Source organism: Ruditapes philippinarum, unplaced genomic scaffold, assembly GCF_026571515.1.
Source record: "Ruditapes philippinarum isolate M1 unplaced genomic scaffold, ASM2657151v2 ctg302_1_1_1_1, whole genome shotgun sequence".
NCBI classification, from domain to species: domain Eukaryota; kingdom Metazoa; phylum Mollusca; class Bivalvia; order Venerida; family Veneridae; genus Ruditapes; species Ruditapes philippinarum.
The window spans coordinates 176323-198736 of NW_026859651.1; the positions used below are offsets into that span (position 1 = coordinate 176323).

Consider the following 22414-nt stretch of genomic DNA (forward strand, 5'->3'; position numbering starts at 1 on the left):
TAATATTGAAAATTTTGGTTGCTATTACAACAAAAAGGCTTAAATAGGGCAAATTTGACAATATTTTTGATTTAACAAAAAATACTGAATAGATGACAGTGTGGATATTATACACATCATTTTAATCTTGACTATACGATGTTCTAGTATATAAAGAGCTGTCCTACTCACGGAGCGTCGGTGAGCTCTAGTTGTTATGCTTTTTTACTATAAGTTCTTTATTTCTTAAGGTAATTACTTCAAACTTCAAATATATGTTTCTGATTATCAACCACATCATAGACGACAAGGTTATCAACACTAGCACTAGTTTATCAGAATAACCTCCTTTGAACATATCATTTTCATAAAAAAATGTTATTGTTTTTGTTTCATAACTTTAAATAAGTTAGGATATAATGCTTTGCATTTCTCTGTCTGTAGGTCCGTAGACCAAATGGTTCCAATAAATAACTAAAGAACGCTTAGGTCTAGAAGCTTCAAACTTAGTTGACCAGTAGATAACCGCTAGGAATTTTCGGTTCAAGGGGTCCAAGGTCAAGGTCACATTGACCTTGTAGGTAAAAAAGTTTTCGATCAATACCATGACAACCCATGGGCTATTGGACCTCAAACTTCGTACTACTATGTGCATTGGCCTTGGCGAATAGATGAACCCTATTGATTTTGGGGTCAAAAATCAAAATTCTGGAAACAAAGTGATCCCTCGGAAGCATTAATCACAACAAAATAACATAAGAATTGCAGACTCGGTTTGATTGAGTCTGTACATGAGGGATAATGAATAAGTGCAACATCCCTCACGCCCCCTAGCACCGGCTTAAGCGATACTCAATTATCAACTCGATAAAATTTTGGCATCAATGATCCCGAAGGACAAGAAAATATAACAACACTCAAGTGACCTTGTAGGTAAAAACGCTTTCCGATCAATAACTTGGCCCTAAAAGTGCATAGGTGCATTGGTCTTGGCCAGTAGATTAGTTTTGGGTTAATTGGTCAAAGGTCAAGGTCATATGACCTTGTAGGTAAAAGTGTGTCTGATCTAAAACTTTTGGGCCCTTGTCCTTTAAATTGCATAGATGCATTGGTCTTGGCCAGTAGATGAACCCTATTGATATTAGGGTCATAAGGTCAAAGTTCAAGGTTACATTGACCATTTTGGTAAAAATGATTTCAGTAACTTGATAGCCCATGGAATGTTGGCCCAAAACTTTGTAGGTGCACTGGTCTTGGCTAGTAGATGATTGTTTTTATAGTTAGGTGGTCAAATGTTAAGGTCACGTTGGCCTTGTCCTTTCAAGAAATTGACAACCCTAATACCATCGACCTTCACTTTCACAAATGCATTGCTTTTAGTCAGAAGATGACCTTGTTTGATTTTTGGGGTCAAGGCATCAGAGGTCCAGATCACATTATTGACCGTGTAGGTAAAAACGGTATCTGATCTATATTTCATCATATGATAGGCCCTTAACATTCAAACTTCATATGTGCATTGGTCTATGTGGCTAGAAGATTTTAGTGTCAAAGATCAAAATACATTGACCTTGTAAGTTAAAGAGGGTTTCTGACAAATAAATCATCAACTTAATTTGCCTTGTTTGATATTTTTATGCCCCCGCCATAAAATGGCTGGCGCATATAGTGTTACCCTGTTCTGTCATTCAGTAATCAGTTTCTGTTCATTATCTTAGTAACGGTTGCACACATTCTACTTTGATTCAATAAAACTTCACTTGAGTGGTGACCATACATAGTTTTGGGTGACACATGTTTTTGTGACAAAAACCCTTCTAGTCTGGTATGTAAACATAGGTCATCTACAAAGTTGTTCAAATTCGCCTCGGGGGTCATATATTTTTTCTTATATGTATTATAGTAAAAACTTAAAATATATCTCCCCTGAATTGACAACGGCTAAAGGTTAGATGGCATGAAGCATTTTAAGTCCTCTACGAAAGCTGTTCAAATTTTGCCCCTAGTGTCAAAATACTTAGAGCTTATATATTTGGCATGTAATATCTCTATACACCGCCTCCGTGGTCGAGGGGTTAGAGTCGATGACTTCTAATCCAGGTACCTCTCTGGCGTGGGTTCGATCCCCGGGAGATGCTTTGGTAGTTTAGCGCGGAGGAAGGTTGTCTAGTACTGGTGTAACTCTCCAGGAACGATGGTTAGGAAACTACCCGCCTATATGACTGAAATACTGTTGAAAAAGGCGTAAAATGAGACAAACAAACAAAATATCTCTATAGGTCCTTTACCATAGTTGTTCAAAGTTTGTCCCTATTGTTAAGATTGTCCCTTACACAAATAACAGTATGTCTTCAGGTGAGCATTTGGGGTCAATGGCCCCCTTATTTGAAAAATTATGATGGACAAGAAAAATTATGACTAACAAGAAATGAGTCGGGACATTTGTTTTAAACAAACACGTTCAAATACAATTTTGTATGACGCAAAATATAATTATTGTAGGCACCTTTGTTGAAATCAGTACATGTTGATGTCTCATATGATATACAAAGCATAGCAGTCTTTAAATACTTTAAATAAGTTATCATAGAAACATTATAGGTTATTGTCCCCCACCTTTTCCAAGAAAAAGGGGGATATAGAAATAGGCTCAATCTGTCTGTCCATCCGTCTGTCCGTCTGTCACACTTTGGTGTCCGGTCCATAACTTTGTCAGTTATCAAAGGAATTTTAAATAACTAGGCACAAATGTTTGTTATGATAAGACGATGTGTCGTGCGAAACAACCAGAGCCCCAACTCCAGGGTCAAGGGCACAATATGGCCGGTAATGTGTTGACGTGCCCTAAAAATCCAAACAAACAAACAAGGTCAACATTGTCTATTTGAGGGTATATGTCGTTTCCAGTCTATAACTTTCTTATCTTTGAAGGGATTTTGTAAATACTTGCCACAAGTGTTAACAACAATGAGAGAAAGTGTCATGCGCAAAAATCAGTGACCTACTTTCAAGGTCAAGGTCACACTTGAAGGTCAAAGTATTTTATAGTGTATATTTTGTGTCCAGTCTATAACTTTTTCATATAACAAAGGATTTTGAAAATACTTGGCACAGATAGTCACTATAATAAGAAGATGTGTCATGAGCAACACTTGCATCCCTACATCAAAGGTCAAGGTCACACTTACAGGAAAAAAATTAACATAGTCTGTTATAGGGTATAAAATTGTGTCGATCTAGAACTTCTTCATAATTCAAGGGATTTTGAAATATCTTGGCACAAATAGTCACGATAATAAGACAATATGTCAAGTACAACACCTGCACCTGTACCTCCAAGGTCAAGGTCACACTTATAGGTCAAAGGTTAACAGTGTCTGTTATGTGGTATGTTTTGTGTCCCGTCCATAACTTTTTCATAGATTAGGGGATTTTGAAAATACTTGGCACAAAACGTCACAATGATCAGATGATATGTCATGCATTACAACTGTGTACCTACCTCCAAGGTCAAGGTCAAACTTAGAGGTCAAAGATTTACATAGTCTGTTATAGGGTATATTTTGTGTCCAGTCCATAACTTTTTCATAGATCAAGAGATTTTAAAAATACTTTGCACAAATTATCACAATAATAAAACGATATGTCAGGTGGGAAACATAAGTTCTTACCTCCAAGGTCACATTTTAAGGTAAAAGATTAACATTATAGATTTTACAACACCTGCGTCCCTACCTCCATGGTCAAGGTCACACTTAGAGGTCAAAGCTTAACATTATAGATTTTTAAATTCCGTTTTTCATTTTATTTCTATAATAAAACTGGTTGAATTTGCAGATCTAGCATTGATCATAATTTTGGACTAAAAGTCCTGAGATCCATACCTCAATCTTTTTAAATAGCATAATTTTATGCTTCATATATAACTGTCCCGATGCAGGGGACGTTGGTAACTCTGTTACAAATTCTTGTTTTTCTACAAATTCATCTTTAATCTGCAGCCAGAAGTCGGAGCATCATACAGATCATTATAGGTACATCTGATTTAAGTCTATATCGATAATCCTTGATTAAACTCACTTCCCTGTTAGTTCCATTTTGGATACTTTTATTATAGATATGTTCTTAGCCATGATGAGACTTATATCAATTCTCTTTTCTCTATCCAAGGCAGTAAATGGGGAGCTTTACTTGTTGCTGGTGATGATGAAAGTCCGGATAAAGCAGCAGTCATGAAGAGAGAAATACTAGAGTTAGAGAGAGTAGTTACCTCGAAGGCACCACGCATTATTGGTATAAGGTAATCTAGTATTTAACAGTTTAAACAATTAACCTTGTTAGATTTGTTAAATAGCTTTGTCCATTTTTTCTATGTTGACCTATGAATTATCCGTTTAGGGATAACAAAATTTATTTGTACACTACCTTGTTGAAAATTTAGTTTCACGTTTTTATAACAAAACAGAGTTGTCTAGTCTGATACATTGCTTAGATATGTAAAATAACAATTGCAGAAATGAAAAAAGAATTCTATTAATTTTGTGATTTTGGATAAAAAATGATTATACAATCATTTATTGTAGTAAGTGTAACGTGAAAACAGTTGTACCGTGTGATACAAAGAAGGAAACCAAAAAAGAAGAAACATGGACAAAAATTCAAAAGCATATTGCAGACTTTGCTAAAAATGAAGATATTGATACATTATTGATATATATCTCGTGCCATGGAGATAACGGGAAAGATAAAGAGTCTTCCGAAAGAAACATGTTTCGGCTTGGGAAATCATCAGAGTATATATCGTTAGTTGCCTTTGAAGAACAGTTAGAAACATTGAACAAAATTGATAAACTGATAATATTTCTTGACCGTTGTTTTCCTCCAATGGTAGAATTTAAAGATAGAAATAGAGATTTCGTTCAGATAAACGCATGCAGCGAGGGTGAAAAGGCAATTTTAAAAGATGAAGGAAGTTTGTTTACAACATATGTTATTCAAGGATTAAAGGCTAGATCAGAGAAAAGAGAATGTTCTAAGGATTGTGAGCATTGCTTTTCCTATTGGAACAAGAGAACAGAATACATCTCCATTGATAGCTTATTTGATTACGTTAACAAACACTTAAAACAAAAGGCACCTACTTCAAAAAGGCACCTAAAAGGCACTTTGTATGACATTGCCTTTTTTACGGAAGAAATGGTACACATAGAATTTACTTCAAAAGATAAAACTATTCGCCTTCAGCTTGAATATCTGAAAAACATTGATGAGGTAAAAGGTATGCTTCTCAAGGAGTTCGAAGGTAAATGATCAAACTAAAATTTGATTTTATATTTTTATTTTATTCAATACAATTTAAGTGGATTGGTCTACAATGGGCAAATTGTCCATAAGAATTTCAAATATAAATATTATCAACAGAAATGTATAGTCTGAATGTTCCTTTATACTACTAACTGAAATAAAGGTTGATAAAGTTGCAAGTGATTTTGTATGACCATTGATTATTACTGTTAATTTATGTATTGCTATATTAATATACATAATACTATATATCACACTTGCAAACAATACACATCATACATAATCCTTTTGTGGTTTGTTATCATGTTTTTTGGGGAGTCACTAGGTCAAAAGTCAAGGTCACAGGGGCCTTTAATGTCAAAATGGTTTCCTCTCATTATCTCAAAAACTTTCACCAAGTCTTCATATTTTACATGCTGATTGGTCATATTAAGAAAATGACTCCTTTTGACTTTGGGGCCACTAAGTCATGGGCCATTGTCACAGAGGCCTTAAATGTCAGTATGGTTTCTACTGATTATCTTCAATACTATGTATCACAGGGTCTTCAAGACTCTTCATATTTCACATACTGAATGGTCATTACTAGCAGTGAAACCATAGTTGGGGTCACTAGTTCAGAGGTCAATATCACAGTGGTCTTAAATGTCAAAATGGTTTCTGCTAATTAGCTTGAAAGTTATTCATCACAAAGTCTTCATATTTCTCATACTAACTTTTATGCTCCCAAAAGGGTTAGCATATAGTCGCCGCTTTGTCCATCCGCGCTCACAGAACAGCAATTGCGTGGCTAGAGGGACAATAGGTAACTTTTCTCTTTGATGTCATTCATTCTGTAATGCTTTTATGTGGCTTTTTTCATTCGTGTTGCTAAAAAGAACAATAGAGAGAACAATGGAGTAGCCACATTTTTACTCTTTTGTTAGAACTTCCGTCCGTCCGTCCGTCCGTCCACTTAATTGTCCAGGACATAACTTTGAAACAACAAAAGGTATCAACATGAAACTTTGTAGATAGATAGATCTCATTGAGTAGGTGTGGAGTGCAAAAGAACTGTGACTCTGCCTGACCTAATTTTTGAATTATATCCCTTTGTTTATTTTTAAATTTTGAACTTTGTCCGGGACATAACTCTAAAATTTTAAGATGAATCAACAAGAAACTTAGAAGGTAGACAAATATCATTGCGTAGGTGTGCAGAGCACAAAGAACCGTAACTCTGCCTTTCCTAATTTTTTATTTATTGCCCTTTGTTTAATTTACATTTTGAACTTTGTCCAGGACATCATTCTAAAACTATAAGAGGTATCAACATGAAACTTTGTAGGTAGATAGATCCCATTGAGTAGGTGTGCAGTGCACAAGAACGGTAACTTTGCCTTGCCTAATACTTAAAATTATTGCCCTTTGTTTATTTTTACACTTTGAACTTTGTCAGGGACATAACTCTAAAACTATAAGAGACATCAACATGAAACTTTGTATGTAGATATGTCTCAATGAGTAGAAGTGCAGTGCTAAAGAACTATAACCCTGCCTTGCTTTATTTTTAAGTTATTGCCCTTTATTTTTACTTTTTTGCTTTTGTCCAGGACATAACTCTAAAACTATTAGAGATATCAACATGAAACTTTGTAGGTAGATAAATCTCATTGGATTGAACTGAAATCTTAAAGAACCTAAATACAGCCTTGTCTAATTTTTGAGCAATTGCCCTTTGTTCATTTTTACACTTTGAATTTTACCCATGACATCACTCTGAAACTATAAGAGATATCATCAAAAAACTTTATACTGTAACCCAACGAATATTCGCGACCAATTAATATTCGCTTTATTCGCGGATGGCCACGAAGCGCGAATATTTGTTTGCGCGAATAAGTCCGCACGATTTCGCGAATAAATTGGAGAGAAATTTTTATTTTAGACGTTGTTCATGCAAAGGTTCTTGACCGGATATATTCGAATTTTACCGGCACCTGTTAGGAAGTAATGACTTGTTATGAATATTGCCATAAAGCAATAAAAACACAAACTAAGTAAACTACTACTATTTTATAAATATCAAAAGAACTCTATGTCAATATAGCAATCAAAATAAACATCCACATTTTAATACTATTAAATATGATAATAAATGTTTGAATAAATCGTTTGACAAAAGTGGGAAAACTATCGAGCATCACAAAAGACTATTGTTTTTTGGATCGTATAAAATAATTGTTTGAGTGAATTGTTAAGACAAAGGTGGTATAAACCTATCGAGCATCACAAAAGGGTATTACAAACAGTGAAATACAAAATGGTTTCATACTAGTATCGATTTTTACCCGTCAAACTTAACAGTCTGTATTATAACATAATTTTCTCGGCGTGGGTTCGATCCCTGATTGGAGAAGGTATTTTTTTATGAAACGCTTAAATTGAATTCCTTAAAGATTTTTCTAGATAAACTGTGGGTACAAAATATAAATATGTTATAGAAATAACGACATGTTTAGAAATGAAGACGAACGATGCGTACATGTACATATATAGAGAAAATGTTTTGCTGAATTTTGATCACAATTCACATACCAATACAACATAAGGCTAGCGTATTGTTAATCCCATTTAAGACACCAATAATGACCTCAATAATTGAAGATTAATAGTCGGCAAATGGATTTTACGGCCCCATCGGACTTTCCAATCCGCGAATATTTTTTTGTCGGAAATCAAGAAAACGCGGAAATTAATATTCGCGAATATGTCCGACCTCGGCAAAACGCGAAAATTTGTATTCGCGAATATAAATTGGGTTACAGTAATAGATAGATCTCATTGAATAGAAGTGCAGTGCAGCAAACCATAAATCTGCCTTGCCTAACTTTGGAGTTTTTGCCTTTTGTTCATGTTTTGGCCGGGTTGCACTGGTGCAAACCCGGGATATAGTATGGTGAATGTCGGGCAGCTGGCGGGTGGGAAAAAACTTTTGGTAACAGTTTTCTCAGCAACTACTTATCACAACCTCTTTATATTTGGCATACAGCATTGACAGATGGTCCTATAATGTGGGATTTAATTTCAGGTCTGTTGCTAACATCTTCCTGTTTATCGACTTTGTTAAATTTTCGACATTAATGGTCAATGGTAGGAAATTTTCGTAACAGTTTTTCTCAGCAACTACTTATCATAGCCTCTTGATATTTGGCATACAGCATTGACATATTGTCCTATACCATGGGACGCGATTTCGGGTATGTCGCTCGTCCATTTCCTGTTTATCGACTTAGTTAAATTTTCGACAATAATGGTCATGGGTAGGAAATTTTCGTAACAGTTTTCTCAGCAACTACTTATCACAGCCTTTTGGCATACAGCATTGACACATTGTCCCATACAATGGGATTCCATTTCAGGTATGTCGCTTATCCACTTCCTGTTTATTGACTTACTTAAATTTTTGACATTAATGGTCAATAGTAGGAAATTTTTGTAACAGTTTCTTCAGCAACTACTTCTACAACAAAGCCTCTTGATATTTGGCATACAGCATTGACACATTGTCCCATAATGTTGGATCCGATGTCAGGTCTGTTGCTTATCCACTTCCTTTTACTAAGATAAATTTTCGACATTAATGGTCATTGGTAGTAAATTTTCTTAACAGTTTTCTCAGCAACTACTTATCACAGCCTTTTCATATTTTGCATACAGCATTGACACTTGGTCCCATAATTTGGGACTCGATTTCAAGTCTGTTGCTCATCCACTTCCTGTTAACTGACTTAGTTAAATTTTCGACATTAATGATCAATGGTGGGAAATTTGCGTAAAAGTTTTCTGAGCAACTCCTTGTCACAGCAACTTGATATTTGGCAAACAGCATTGACACATAGCTCCATACCTTGGGATTTTATTTCAGGTCTGTATAAATGTCAGAATGGTTTCAGTTGTTTATCTTGAAAACAATTTATCACAAAGTCTTCATGATTCACATACTGATTGGTCATTACTAGTACATGATCCCTATTGATTTTGGTGTTGCTAGGTCAAAGGTCAAGCACACAGTGCTCTCAAATGTCAAAATGGTTTCTGCTCATTGTTTTCAAAAGTATTTATTGCAAATTCTTCATATTACACATACTGATTGGTCATATATAGTAGATTATCCCAATTTATTTTGGGGTCAGTAGTTTTAAGGTAAAGGTCACATGGGCCTTTATTGTCAGAATCATTTCGGCTTTTTATCTTTGAAACTTTTTACATGTAGATGATAGCTAATGATTTTAGGGTCACTAGGTCAAAGGTCAAGGGCACAATGGCCTAAAATATCATGCTGGTTTCTGCTCATTTTCTTGAAAACCATTTATCATAAAGTATTCATATTTCACATATTCAGAAGTCATATGTAGTAGATGACCATGTGATTTAGGGTCACTAGTTAAAATGTCAAGGTCGCAGGGGCCTTAAATTACGGAATGATTTCAATCATTATCTTGAAAACAACTTTCACATATTGATTAGACAATTTTTGGTAGACCGTGTTGTTTCTGCTGATTATCTTTAAAGCTTTTTTTCACCAAGATTTCATATTTCACATACTGATTGGTCTTAAATAGTTGATGATTCCTAATGATATTGGGGTCACTAGTTCAAAGGTCTCTGGGACCTTAAAACCTTTTTATTGATTAGTCATATGTTGGTAGACCATGTAGATTCCCCTGATTCTCTTTAAAGCTATTTTTCACAAAGATTTCATATTTCACATACTGATTGGTTATAACTAGTTGATGATCCCTATTGATTTTGGCGTCACTAGGTCAAAATTCAAGGTCACAGGGACATTTAATGTCAGAATGGTGTCCGCTCATTTTACTTGTGTTAGCTTTCATGTTGGTCATTATTTTTATTTTTCGATAACTATACACTTCCTTAATTGTAGCCATTTATTGCAATTTTCTACAATAAGATTACCAATAGTATTAGTCAAGGGTGGGAATGGAATCATACCTTTTTATTAGCTCATCTGTCACAAAGTGACAGGGTGAGCTTTTGTGATCGCTTTTCGCCCGTCGTCTGTCCGTCCGTCCGTCGTCCGTAAACTTTTACTTTAAATGACATCTCCTCATAAACCACTAAGCCAATTGCATCCAAACTTCACAGGAATGTTCCTTTGGTGGTCACCTTTAAAAATTGTTCAAAGAATTCAATTCCATGCAAAACTCTGGTTGCAATGGCAACCAAAAAAAACTTTAAATATCTTCTTTTTAAAGAACCCAAAGAGCTACAGCTTAGATATTTGGCATAAAACATCTTCTAGTAAGTGTCTACAAAGTTTGTTCAACTAAAAGACCTGGGGTCAAAATTGGCCCCGCCCCAGGGGGTCATTGATTTTCCCTATATGCATATAGTAAAAACTTAAAAAATCTTCTTTTAATGACCGAAAGAGCTAGAGCTAAGATATTTAGCATGAAACATCATCTTATGGGTATCTACCAAGTTTGTTAAAATAAAAGCCCTGGGGTCAAAATTGGCCCCGCCCCAGGGGGTCATTGATTTTCCCTATATGCATATAGTCAAAACTTAAAAATCTTCTTTTAAAGACCGAAAGAGCTAGAGCTAAGATATTAAGCATGAAACATGTTCTAATGGATGTCTACCAAGTTTGTTCAAATAAGAGCCCTGGGGGTCAAAATTGGCCCCGCCACTTGGGTCATTGATTTCCTTATATGTGTATATGTGTATAGCAAAAACTTAAAAAATCTTCTTTGAAAAAAAACAAATACATGTACTTAGAGGTTAGCTACTAAGCATGAAACATCTTCTAGTGAGTGTCTACCAAGTTTGTTCAAATAAAAGCCCTGGGGTCAAAATTGGTCCCGCCCCGGGGGTCATTCATTTTCCTTATATGTGTAACAAAAACTTAAAAATCTTCTTTGAAAAAATTCAAATAGCTCGTGTTTAGATATTAAGCATGAAACATTTTCTATTAAGTGTCTACAAAGATTGTTCAAATAAAAGCCCATTGGGTCAAAACTGGCCCTGCCCCATGTGTGTCATTGTTTTTAACTATATGTGTTAAGAAAAAACTTGACCAGCTAGACCTTAAATGTTTAGCATGAAACATCTTCTAATGGGTGTCTACCAAGTGTATTCAAGTAAAAGCCCTGGGGATTAAAATGGCCCCGCTCCGGGGGGGGGGGCTATATACAGGTAAGCGACTTTAGAGCCATCATGGCCCTCTTGTTTCTTTAAAGTTTAATTGATTAAAACAAATTAGCATTTGGGCGTATATTACCATGCCTATACGGTGCTCTTGTTTTGACATTTTAAAGAACTTTGTTACTTTAATTAAATGCAGACTTGATATGTGTTTTGGGCCGATATAAACCTTTTAAAAATTGACCTATGAAAACTAGGCTAAATTGATAATATTGGGTCAAATAAAAGTTTCTTTTGAGCATTAGGATGCTGAAAGTCCATATGTTATATTGTATAAGGTGTGAAATAATGTATAACATCAACGTAATATTTATTATATTACACACCTTCCATTATAGGCCAATTCACTTAGCCCTTCATATATATGTGTTTTGACGGCTTTCCGACCCCCCCCCTCCGTTTTGAGGCCTCAAACAGTGAAAAGTTGCCATATTTAAGGCCCCAAGCACTGTTTTCGTTTGAGAAATGTTGCTAAAAAGTCTTTTTGGTGCCGCCCCTCATCAAAAAGGTACATCAGGGGGGTGCCAGAAGGGAGATGTGTCCCCTTATGTTTGGGGGTTTTAATGAAGGGTGCTGCAGTTCCCCTCATAACCAAGAAAAGTGTGGACATGTGACAGGCTAAAAATGGCCTCAGGCCATTGAGAGGTTGCAGCCCTTTGAAATCAGTTTTGTTTGGAAAAACCAATGCAAAATAGTGATTTTTGCCAATTTTGAGACGTCCCCCATTGCCAATGTTACAGAAAAACTAGGCTAAATTGATAATATTGGGTCAAATAAAAGTTTCTTTTGAGCATTAGGATGCTGAAAGTCCATATGTTATATTGTATAAGGTGTGAAATAATGTATAACATCAACGTAATATTTATTATATTACACACCTTCCATTATAGGCCAATTCACTTAGCCCTTCATATAGATGTGTTTTGACGGCTTTCCGACCCCCCCCCCCCTCCGTTTTGAGGCCTCAAACAGTGAAAAGTTGCCATATTTAAGGCCCCAAGCACTGTTTTCGTTTGAGAAATGTTGCTAAAAAGTCTTTTTGGTGCCGCCCCTCATCAAAAAGGTACATCAGGGGGGTGCCAGAAGGGAGATGTGTCCCCTTATGTTTGGGGGTTTTAATGAAGGGTGCTGCAGTTCCCCTCATAACCAAGAAAAGTGTGGACATGTGACAGGCTAAAAATGGCCTCAATCCATTGAGAGGTTGCAGCCCTTTGAAATCAGTTTTGTTTGGAAAAACCAATGCAAAATAGTGATTTTTGCCAATTTTGAGACGTCCCCCATTGCCAATGTTACAGAAAATTTAGGATTGACAGAGGTCATGTTCCAATCAACATTTCTGCCAAGTTTCATTAGTATTGAAGCATTTTTCATAGCTTCATAGCAGTTAGAACTTGTTATAGGAGGCTTTTCAATAAAAACGGCCATTTTTCACAATATGCGCATGAAGGAAAGAGTTAGAGAATATGAGAGAAAAGAACTTTATTGACTTTAATGAAAAAGTTTTTTGCTAACATTGAATTTCTAAATGTCATGTTGAAATCGATCCCAATGGCTTTATAGTCGCAATAAATGAAGAATATTATTGGATCGTGTTTTTTCTAGTTTTTATGTCAAACTGTCACAAAAATTAAGCAAATTTGAATAGATATATAAGTTATATAAAAAATAGTTTCCAACGGTTCTTAAATTTGACCTTTTTGTCTATGAATTCTTCCTAAAATGTGGTTAGTTTTCTGAAAATTGTATGATTATCACTTTCAGTTGATACAGAAACACACATGGTCAAAATAGAAAAAGACATATTCAGGAATGATCAAGAAGCAGATGATGAATGCAAAACATTGGAACAGGTTATGGAAGCCTGGGTAAATAGGTTTCCACTACTTGTTTCCTTTTTGAAGAAAAAAGATACATGAATATACGCTTGAAAAAGCATTTCAAAGGGAAGAACTGTATTGTTTTTATACCTGTTAGGTTGTACCGCAATCTCAACTTTTCTGAATACAAACATATATACAGGTAAAGCCCTCTTGACAGCACATGCCTCTGATACTATAATTATGTCAGGTTGTTGATATTATAAGGGACTTGCATTATGCTGGTTGTGTTTATATGATGCCATGTGATATGTATGATATGTTCATGATATTATATAGTGGACATGCAATGCTGGTTGTGTTAAAGTATTTTTCAGAGTTATGCCCTCCAAGTAAGATAATCACGGATAATAAATCTTCACAAAGAAGGTTGTTAAATAGTACTCCGATAATTGTTTTGAATTTCGACTATAAAACAAATAGACTAAACAGTCCAGGAAACTTATTCTAAAGAAAACGGGTGAAAAGAATTAGAGAGTTCTCTCAGGACAACACCAGGAACATGGAATTCCTCTTAGCATTTATATGACAAAATTGATAATAATTTCGCACGAGTTACCCAACCCATTAGTAACAGTGACAAAAGTGCGTAGCCACCTGATTGTAATAGAAGAAGATTTAAATGATATACTTAAAAATGTTGAATAAAACATGTTTTAAATCTATCAAAGAAATGTTTCAATCTTCATTTATTTACGGAATACTTTGATCTACTTATTTGTCTTACGTCAACTGTCAAAATCAAGAAATAATATGGCATACTTTTTTGATTAACATGTTGTGACCTATATAATTCATATAACATCAAAAGAATTAATAATTTATATTTCCATTAGTTTTTGTTGTACATATAACAATGCATTTGCTAAAACACTGTTGTTTCTAAAGAAAGCGTGGTTATTTTGACAGTTGACGTAATTGGTTACCATAGAAACTGCCTGTTTACAAGAAATCCTTCTAAACGACTTGGCCAAATTTGTTGAAACTTTGCAGAGATGTTCCTTGCATGACGCTCTAACAAAGTTGTTCAAAGAATTAAATGCCAAAAAGAACTCTGGTTGCCTTGGCAACGGAAAGATTTTTTTACAAAAAATCTTGCAAAAAAATCGAAAAAGCTAGAGCTTAGTTATTTGGCATGAAACATCTTTCAAGTTTGTTTAAATAAATGCCTTAGGGTCAAAATTGGCCCCACCACTGGAGTCATTGATTTTCCTTATATGTTTATAGTAAAAACTAAAAAATATCTTCTTTTGACAATCCAAAAGAGCTAAAGCTTAGACGTTTAGCTGGAAATATCTTCCAGTGGATGTCTACCAAGTTAGTTCAAATAAAAACCCGAGGGTAAAAATTGGCCCCGCACCATGGGGTCATTGATTATCCTTATATATACATGTTTATGGTAGAAACTTAAAAAAAATTCTTGTGAAATTCAAAAAAAGCTAGTAAAGCTTAAATATTTGGCATGAAACATGTTTTAGTGTATGTCTACCATGTCAATTTTGACATAAAACCCCTAGGGTCAATATTTGCCCCGTCCCAGGGGATTGAGGTCAACAGTTCCATCCCCAGCCAGGTCAAATGTTTGTTTTCCTTCTCTTTTTTCTGTCATTTATTAGCTCACCTGCCACTTAATGACAGTCTCAACTGTTTAATAAAATGGCTAAAATTAGAAAATAACAACATCTTAACAATATCTAAACCACTGGTTCAATTTTGAAATAATTTTACACAAAAATTTCCTTGGTGACAGTGTACAAAAATTGTTCAGATAAATAAGCTGTCCATTGTTTTCAAATTGTGCTTCTGTGGTGAAAAGGCGCTCCACCTTGACAGTTTTACATATTTCTCAGGTGAATGATCCAGGGCCATCTGGGCCCTCTTGTTATCTATAAGAAAGTGTGGCTATTTTGACAGTTTCGAGATATACTGTTTCCATGGAAACTGCAATTTTACAAATAATCCAATTAGTTAACATAATTTTACTTTTTTTGAATTCGTCATCATACAAAAAATCTTATGACAGGATTAAATTTTCCTAAAACTGTAGCAAATGTTTTTAATTAATATGATGCCATGTCATACAATGCCATGCCATTTGTATGACATGTTGATGTTAATATATTGTGGACATGCAAAACTGATGTGTTTGTATGATGCCATGTTATTTGTATGACATGTTGATGATATTATATAGTATGACATATTGATGATATTGTATTATGGATATGCAATTCCGGTTGTGTTTATAAGATGTTGTGTCATATGTATGACATATTGATGATATTGTATTATGGTTATGCAATTCCGGTTGTGTTTATAAGATGTTGTGTCATATGTATGACATGTTGATGATATTATATTCTGGACATGCAATGCTATTTGTGTTTATAAGATGTTGTACCATATGTATGACATATTGATGATATTATATATTCTTTATATGCAATGCCAATTGTGTTTATATGATGTTGTGCCACCATATGTATGACATGTTGATGATATTATAAAGTGGACATGCAATGCTGGTTTTCTTATATGATGTCATGCCATTTGTATGACATGATGATAATACATTGTATGATAAAATGGACATACAATGCTGGTGATGTTATGATGTCATTTTATATGTATGACATGTTGATGATACTATATTGTGGTTTGTAATATGTTCTCATGTCATATTTATGTTTATCACACACCCGTGCCGATTTCGCGACTCCGTAAATATGGTATTGCACGGCCGTGCATATATTTTGACGTGACGTCATTAGCGTTATACAAACATAGTGTAAAGACGCGCTAAATGTTAGCGTTATACCTTAGATGCGTCAATGAAAAATGACTCTTATTTCACTTTAAACGGTCTTTATTTCGGGTATGTGATAAATAGAATATTAAATTCGTGTAAGTTCATTACTGAATATATTGCACTCGTTGAATAAAATAATATTATGCTTGCCAGAGGCTCGCATAATATAATTTTATTCAACTCGTGCAATAAATTCAGTATTGAACTTACACTCATTCAATATCCTCTATTAATCATTTGTGCAGGTTATATGATGTGTTATTTTATAGGATTTAATTTGTATTACAGGCTTTTGGTGTTGCATAATATGTACCAATTGTATCATAGTTAGGGGACCTTTCTGTTGAAAATGTGTCACAGTTAAATCGTATACATATACATGCACAGTGCATTAACTGGAGTGCAGGTATTAGTTACCTGCACTCCAGAGCATGCCCATTGATTGGTTCATTTTGTCCGGGGTTTACATATTGTGACGACAAAGCAAGGGATGGCGATGGAAATATCATATTCAGATGCTTGTTCATTGGTTACTTTTTGTGGGTTTTCATGTTTTGGTATCAGGGAACGTGTTTTTATGTTTGACTATGATACAAAAGAGAAAGAACATCAAAACACTCGGCAATCTCATTTATACTCGGGGCTACATTCCCTCGTACAAATCAGATAGCCTCGTGTTTCAATGCTCTTTCTATTACTTATTATGATGTTATGTAATGTGTATGACATATTGATAATACAATATAGTGGACATGCAATGCTGGTTGTGTTATGATGTCATTTCATATGTTTGACATGTTTGTGGGTTGTATTATGTTCTCATATCATATTTATGCTATGTTGATGATTTCTGTAACTGTTGTGATATATAAGCATGTTAATTTCTAGAATACTTGATGATGTGTAATTTTTTTGACATTTTTTTGGTTTTGAATAATATATAACATGTTTGATATTATTGTATGTTTTGAATAACAATGTAATAATTATATAATATTTGAATAACAAGTAGATGAAAGTATAATGATATGTGTAGAACATCTTAAGTTTTTATATGTTGACTGTATGTAAGTTGTGAGTCATAATAATAGTGTTATAAAATAATCATGACATCTTGATATATTGTTATATATTGTTACACATGATTATATCAAATAATATCGAGACATTGATGAAATGATATTGATCAGTTCTGAGTCACTATGACAAATTATGGGATGTGATATGTTTTATTTATCTATTGGTTTATACACTTTCGGTTTCGATTAAGGCCTACATGTTGCGGAATTATTTGAATTAAGATGTTACCTGAACAACGAAAATTTTTACACTGTTGTTAACATCATTTTTAAGGTCTTTCTTTCCAGAGGAAACTTTGTTTTATATGATGCTCATTGGGAAAAAGTGCAGTGCCAAAGAACCATAACTCAGTTTTGCCCTGTTTTTGAATTATCTCCCCTTTTAGAAAAATCTTGTCCGGGACATAACTCTAAAATTATAGGACATTTTAACATGAAACTTTGTAGGTAGATTGATCTCAATAGGTGGATGTACAATGCACAAGGACTGTAACTGTGTCTTGACTAATTTTGAAATTATTGCCCTTTGTTTAATTTTACACTTTGAACTTTGTCCAGGACATAACTCTAAAATTATTAGAGATATCCACATGAAACTTTGTACGTAGATAGATCTCATTGAGTAAAAGTGCAGTGTCAAAGAAGCATAACTCTGTTTTACCCCGATGATAAAATAGAATCAAAATGAACCACCTAAGCTCACAATGATTAGGGTATCACATTGCTAGTGATAAATATTTATGTCATAATTTGTATCACCCTTTACGAAGTTCGGCATGAATGCTGGGCGTAATTGGCAAGGAATTCGGGTGGAATCATTGCTTTCTGGGGGGACATTGCACGGAAAAGCGAATTCCGTGTCAGTCTGCCCCACACAGAAAATATTTCTTAAACAATTCTGGGCATGAAACAAGAAACATTACAGGCAGAATTTTATTATGGGCGGAATTTTGTACTTGTAAATTGTGTCTTGGATGGAATTTCAAACTTACTTTTTCTTCAGGTAGGATTGGCGGAATTCAGAGCTTTGATTTTTCTGTTGGGCATAATTTCAATCTTAGTCATTTGAGTTGGAAATTTTACACTTAAAATGTTTTGTGTGGAAGTTTTCACTCAATTCTTCTTTAGGTCAGTACACAAGAATTGAAATTCAACAATTAAAGATAATTGGTGAATAATCGAAGTGTTATACAAATCTGTTATTTAAACAGATTTTGTAAAATTTAGTTTTCAAAAGAGCTAAAATCTAATGTTAAATTTTATTTAATTTTCTAAATCACATAACTGAAATATTTTGAGTACTATATACAACTAAATATACTGAAGTAAAATGTAAATAAGGTTTATATAACAATAATTTATAATATTATATCATATTACATATCATTTTTTCTACTAAATGGAAAGAATTTATTAGACTAAATACATTAAGACAATTTTATCAAAATATTTTTCAAAATGTTCTGTGAGTTTCTAACTGCATGAGTATCTACCCTGCAGTTAATATGTTATAATAGATATTTTATTAATTGACAGCATGTAAGCAATAGTTCCATAATTTAAAAATGGTATTTAACTTTAATATAAGAGTAAAATGTTTTTATGCCATGTAAAATAGTACATTCTCCTAGCAAGTTTGTTTGTAAATTTGTAGACATACATTTAGACTACACTTCCCTCTGCCACTTAGCTTATGTGTACAATAAATACATATATGATAATTATATATCAGCGTGCCTAATAATTTCTGATAGTCCTGCAAAACACCAAGATTTCACAGCAGAATATAACACACAGATCAGATAAGACTAATGATTACCGTCTGCTTTTCCCTCTATCTATGCGTGACTAATCTGCTCATGGGGCATTCTGGTATTCCATGTGATTATTAAGGGAGTCTCAGTATTATACATTTCATTGACTGGTCTATGTGATTATTTTGGGAGTCTCAGTATTATACATTTCATTGACTGTTCTATGTGACTATTTTGGTAGTCTCAGTATTATACATTTCATTGACTGTCCTATGTGATTATTTTTGGAGACTCAGTATTATACATTTCATTGACTGTTTCATGTGATTATTAAGGGAGTCTCAGCATTATACATTTCATTGACTGTTCTATGTGATTATTTTGGGAGTCTCAATATTATACATTTCATTGACTGTTCTATGTGATTATTTTGGGAGTCTCAGTATTATACATTTCATTGACTGTTCTATGTGATTATTTTGGGAGTCTCAGTATTATACATTTCATTGACTGTTCTATGTGATTATTTTGGGAGTCTCAGTATTTTACATTTCATTGACTGTTTCATGCGATTATAAGCTCGACTTTTTTATTTTTGAAAAAAAAAAGTAGAGGTATTGCTATAGTCGCGGCGGCGTTGCCCTTGCCGTTGCCGTTCCCGTCCGCAAACTTGTACCTGGGTCATAACTTTTTGTTTCTTGGTGTATTGTCCTCATACTTGGCCACAACAACCCTTGGGACAATACCTTTCAGTAAACCACACTAACCTTGACCTTCATCCATAAATGACCTTGACCTTCAAGGTTAAAAGTCCAAACTTTGCTTGTTCATGCTGTTATTGGCTGTGACTTTGTTATTTTTGAATGGATTGTCTTCAAACTTGAACATAATAATCTTCAAGAATATCCCTTAAAATAACCCGACAGACCTTGACCTTCACTCATTCATAAATGACCTTGACTTTGAAGGTCAAATTATTGAAATTTTCATGTTTTTGGCTATTATTGGCTGTAACTTTGTTATTTATGAATGGATAGTCTTCAAACTTGAACATAATAATCTTCAGGGATATCCCTTAAAATTAACTAGACAGACCTTGACCTTTGCTCATGAATGACCTTGACTTTGAAGGTCAAATTATTGAAATATTCATTTTTTTTTTGGCTATTATTGGCTGTAACTTTGTTATTTTTGAATGGATTGTCTTGAAATTTGAACATAATAATCTTCAAGGATAACTCTTAAAAATAACCCGACAGACCTTGACCTTCACTCATTAACGACATTGTCTTTGAAGGTCAAATTATTGAAATTTTCATTGTTTTGGCTGTAACTGACTGTAACTTTGCTATTATTGAAGGGATCAACGAACATTCTAAAGGACCAGACCTTGATGTTTATCAAACCCAAATTTGCTTGGGCTCTTTAATGACCTTGACCTTGAAGGTTAAATTACTGAATTTTCTCAGATTTGTGCATTAAATGACCAAAACTAAATATTTATTTGTGTGTGTGTGTATATATTGATATATACATATCTATCATCATCATCATCAACAACAACAACAACAACATTGCATGTTTCTATTTTTAGAATTGCGTGTTTCTATTTTTAGAATTGCGTGTTGCAATTGTTAGAATTGCGTGTTGCTATTTATAGAAATTGCGTGTTGCTATTTATAGAAATTGTGCTATTTTTAGAATTGATTGTTTCTATTTTAAGAGTTGCGTGTTTCTATTTTTAGAATTGCGTGTTGCTATTTTTAGAATTGCATGTTGCTATTAATAGAATTGCGTGTTGCTATTTATAGAAATTGCGTGTTGTAATTGGTAGAAATTGCGTGTTGCTATTTATAGAATTGCGTGTTGCTATTTATAGAATTGTGCTATTTATAGAATTGCGTGTTACTATTTATAGAATTGCGTGTTACTATTTATAGAATTGTGCTATTTATAGAATTGCGTGTTTCTATTTATAGAATTGCTTGTTTTTATTTATAGAATTGCTTGTTTCTATTTATAGAATTGCATGTTTCTATTCATATATATATATATAAATATATATTGTCTATTTATATATATATATAATAGACAAACAAATCTAAATGACAAGACAGACCAAGTAAATTTATAAAAAGGAAACGTTAAGATATGTTCAAACCTTTCTATGTTTGCTTTTAGAAGAAGTAAAAAGTCGAGCGTTGCCCCCGCCCGGTGGTGGCTCTTGTTAAGGGAGTCTCAGCATTATACATTTCATTGACTGTTTTATGTGATTATTTTGGGAGTCTCAGTATTATACATTTCATTGACTGTTCCATGTGATTATTTTGGGAGTCTCAGTATTATACATTTCATTGACTGTTCTATGTGATTATTTTGGGAGTCTCAGTTTTATACATTTCATCGACTGTTTCATGTGATTATTAAGGGAGTCTCAGTATTATACATTTCATTGACTGTTCTATGTGATTATTTTGTGAGTCTCAGTATTATACATTTCATTGACTGTTTCATGTGATTATTAAGGGAGTCTCAGTATTATACATTTCATTGACTGTTTTATGTGATTATTAAGGGAGTCTCAGTATTATACACTTTCATTGACTGTTTTATGTGATTATTAAGGGAGTCTTCTCAGTATTATACATTTCATTGACTGTTTCATGTGATTATTAAGGGAGTCTCAGTATTATACATTTCATTGACTGTTTTATGTGATTATTAAGGGAGCCTCAGTATTATACATTTCATTGACTGTTTTATGTGATTATTAAGGGAGTCTCAGTATTATACATTTTATTGACTGTTCCATTTGATTATTTTTGGAGTCTCAGTATTATACATTTTATTGACTGTTCTATGTGTCTCAGTATTATACATTTTGTTGACTGTTCCATGTGTCTCAGTATTATACATTTTATTGACTGTTTCATGTGATTATTAAGAGAGTCTCAGCATTATACATTTCAAAACAATCAGTTTAGAAGGACATTGAAACTTTAATTGTTTTTCTCAAAAAACTAACTATGATTTCAAATTATACATTTATTTATCATTTGATATGTTTATACATTAAATAAATGTAAAAATAAAATGATGGGTTGTTTTGATTTTTTTTTTATAATCCGTGTTTCACATTGTGATGGACCTCTCCAGGCACATTATGCCTCAGAAATCAATAGTTATTAAATTCTTAAGAAATGTCAAACACATGTTTAATAATGTTTTAATAATGGATTTAGAACATGAAAGATATTTAACAGGTGAAGAAAGTAGTGCTGAAAGGCATTAATGTATCGTAAAGGTAGTAAATGTAAACAAATAGTATTTTGTCTTCCATACAAAATACTAATTCATTATAATTATACCAGTTGCCAGCAAATCAAAACATGCAAAAATAGTTCA

General features: G+C 33.6%; 1 protein-coding gene across 1 annotated transcript in view; it reads left to right on the forward strand.

The window, feature by feature from the left end:
- Nucleotides 1–22121, forward strand: part of LOC132757385 (uncharacterized) — a 119857-nt gene extending 97736 nt beyond the window's left edge. The window contains exons 14-16 of the mRNA XM_060748654.1: nt 4150–4279; nt 4563–5281; nt 13252–22121. Of these exons, the coding sequence (XP_060604637.1) occupies nt 4150–4279; nt 4563–5281; nt 13252–13406 (1004 nt within the window). The 3' untranslated portion in view covers nt 13407–22121. The remainder of the gene's footprint in view (nt 1–4149; nt 4280–4562; nt 5282–13251) is intronic.
- Nucleotides 22122–22414: the final 293 nt, after the last annotated feature.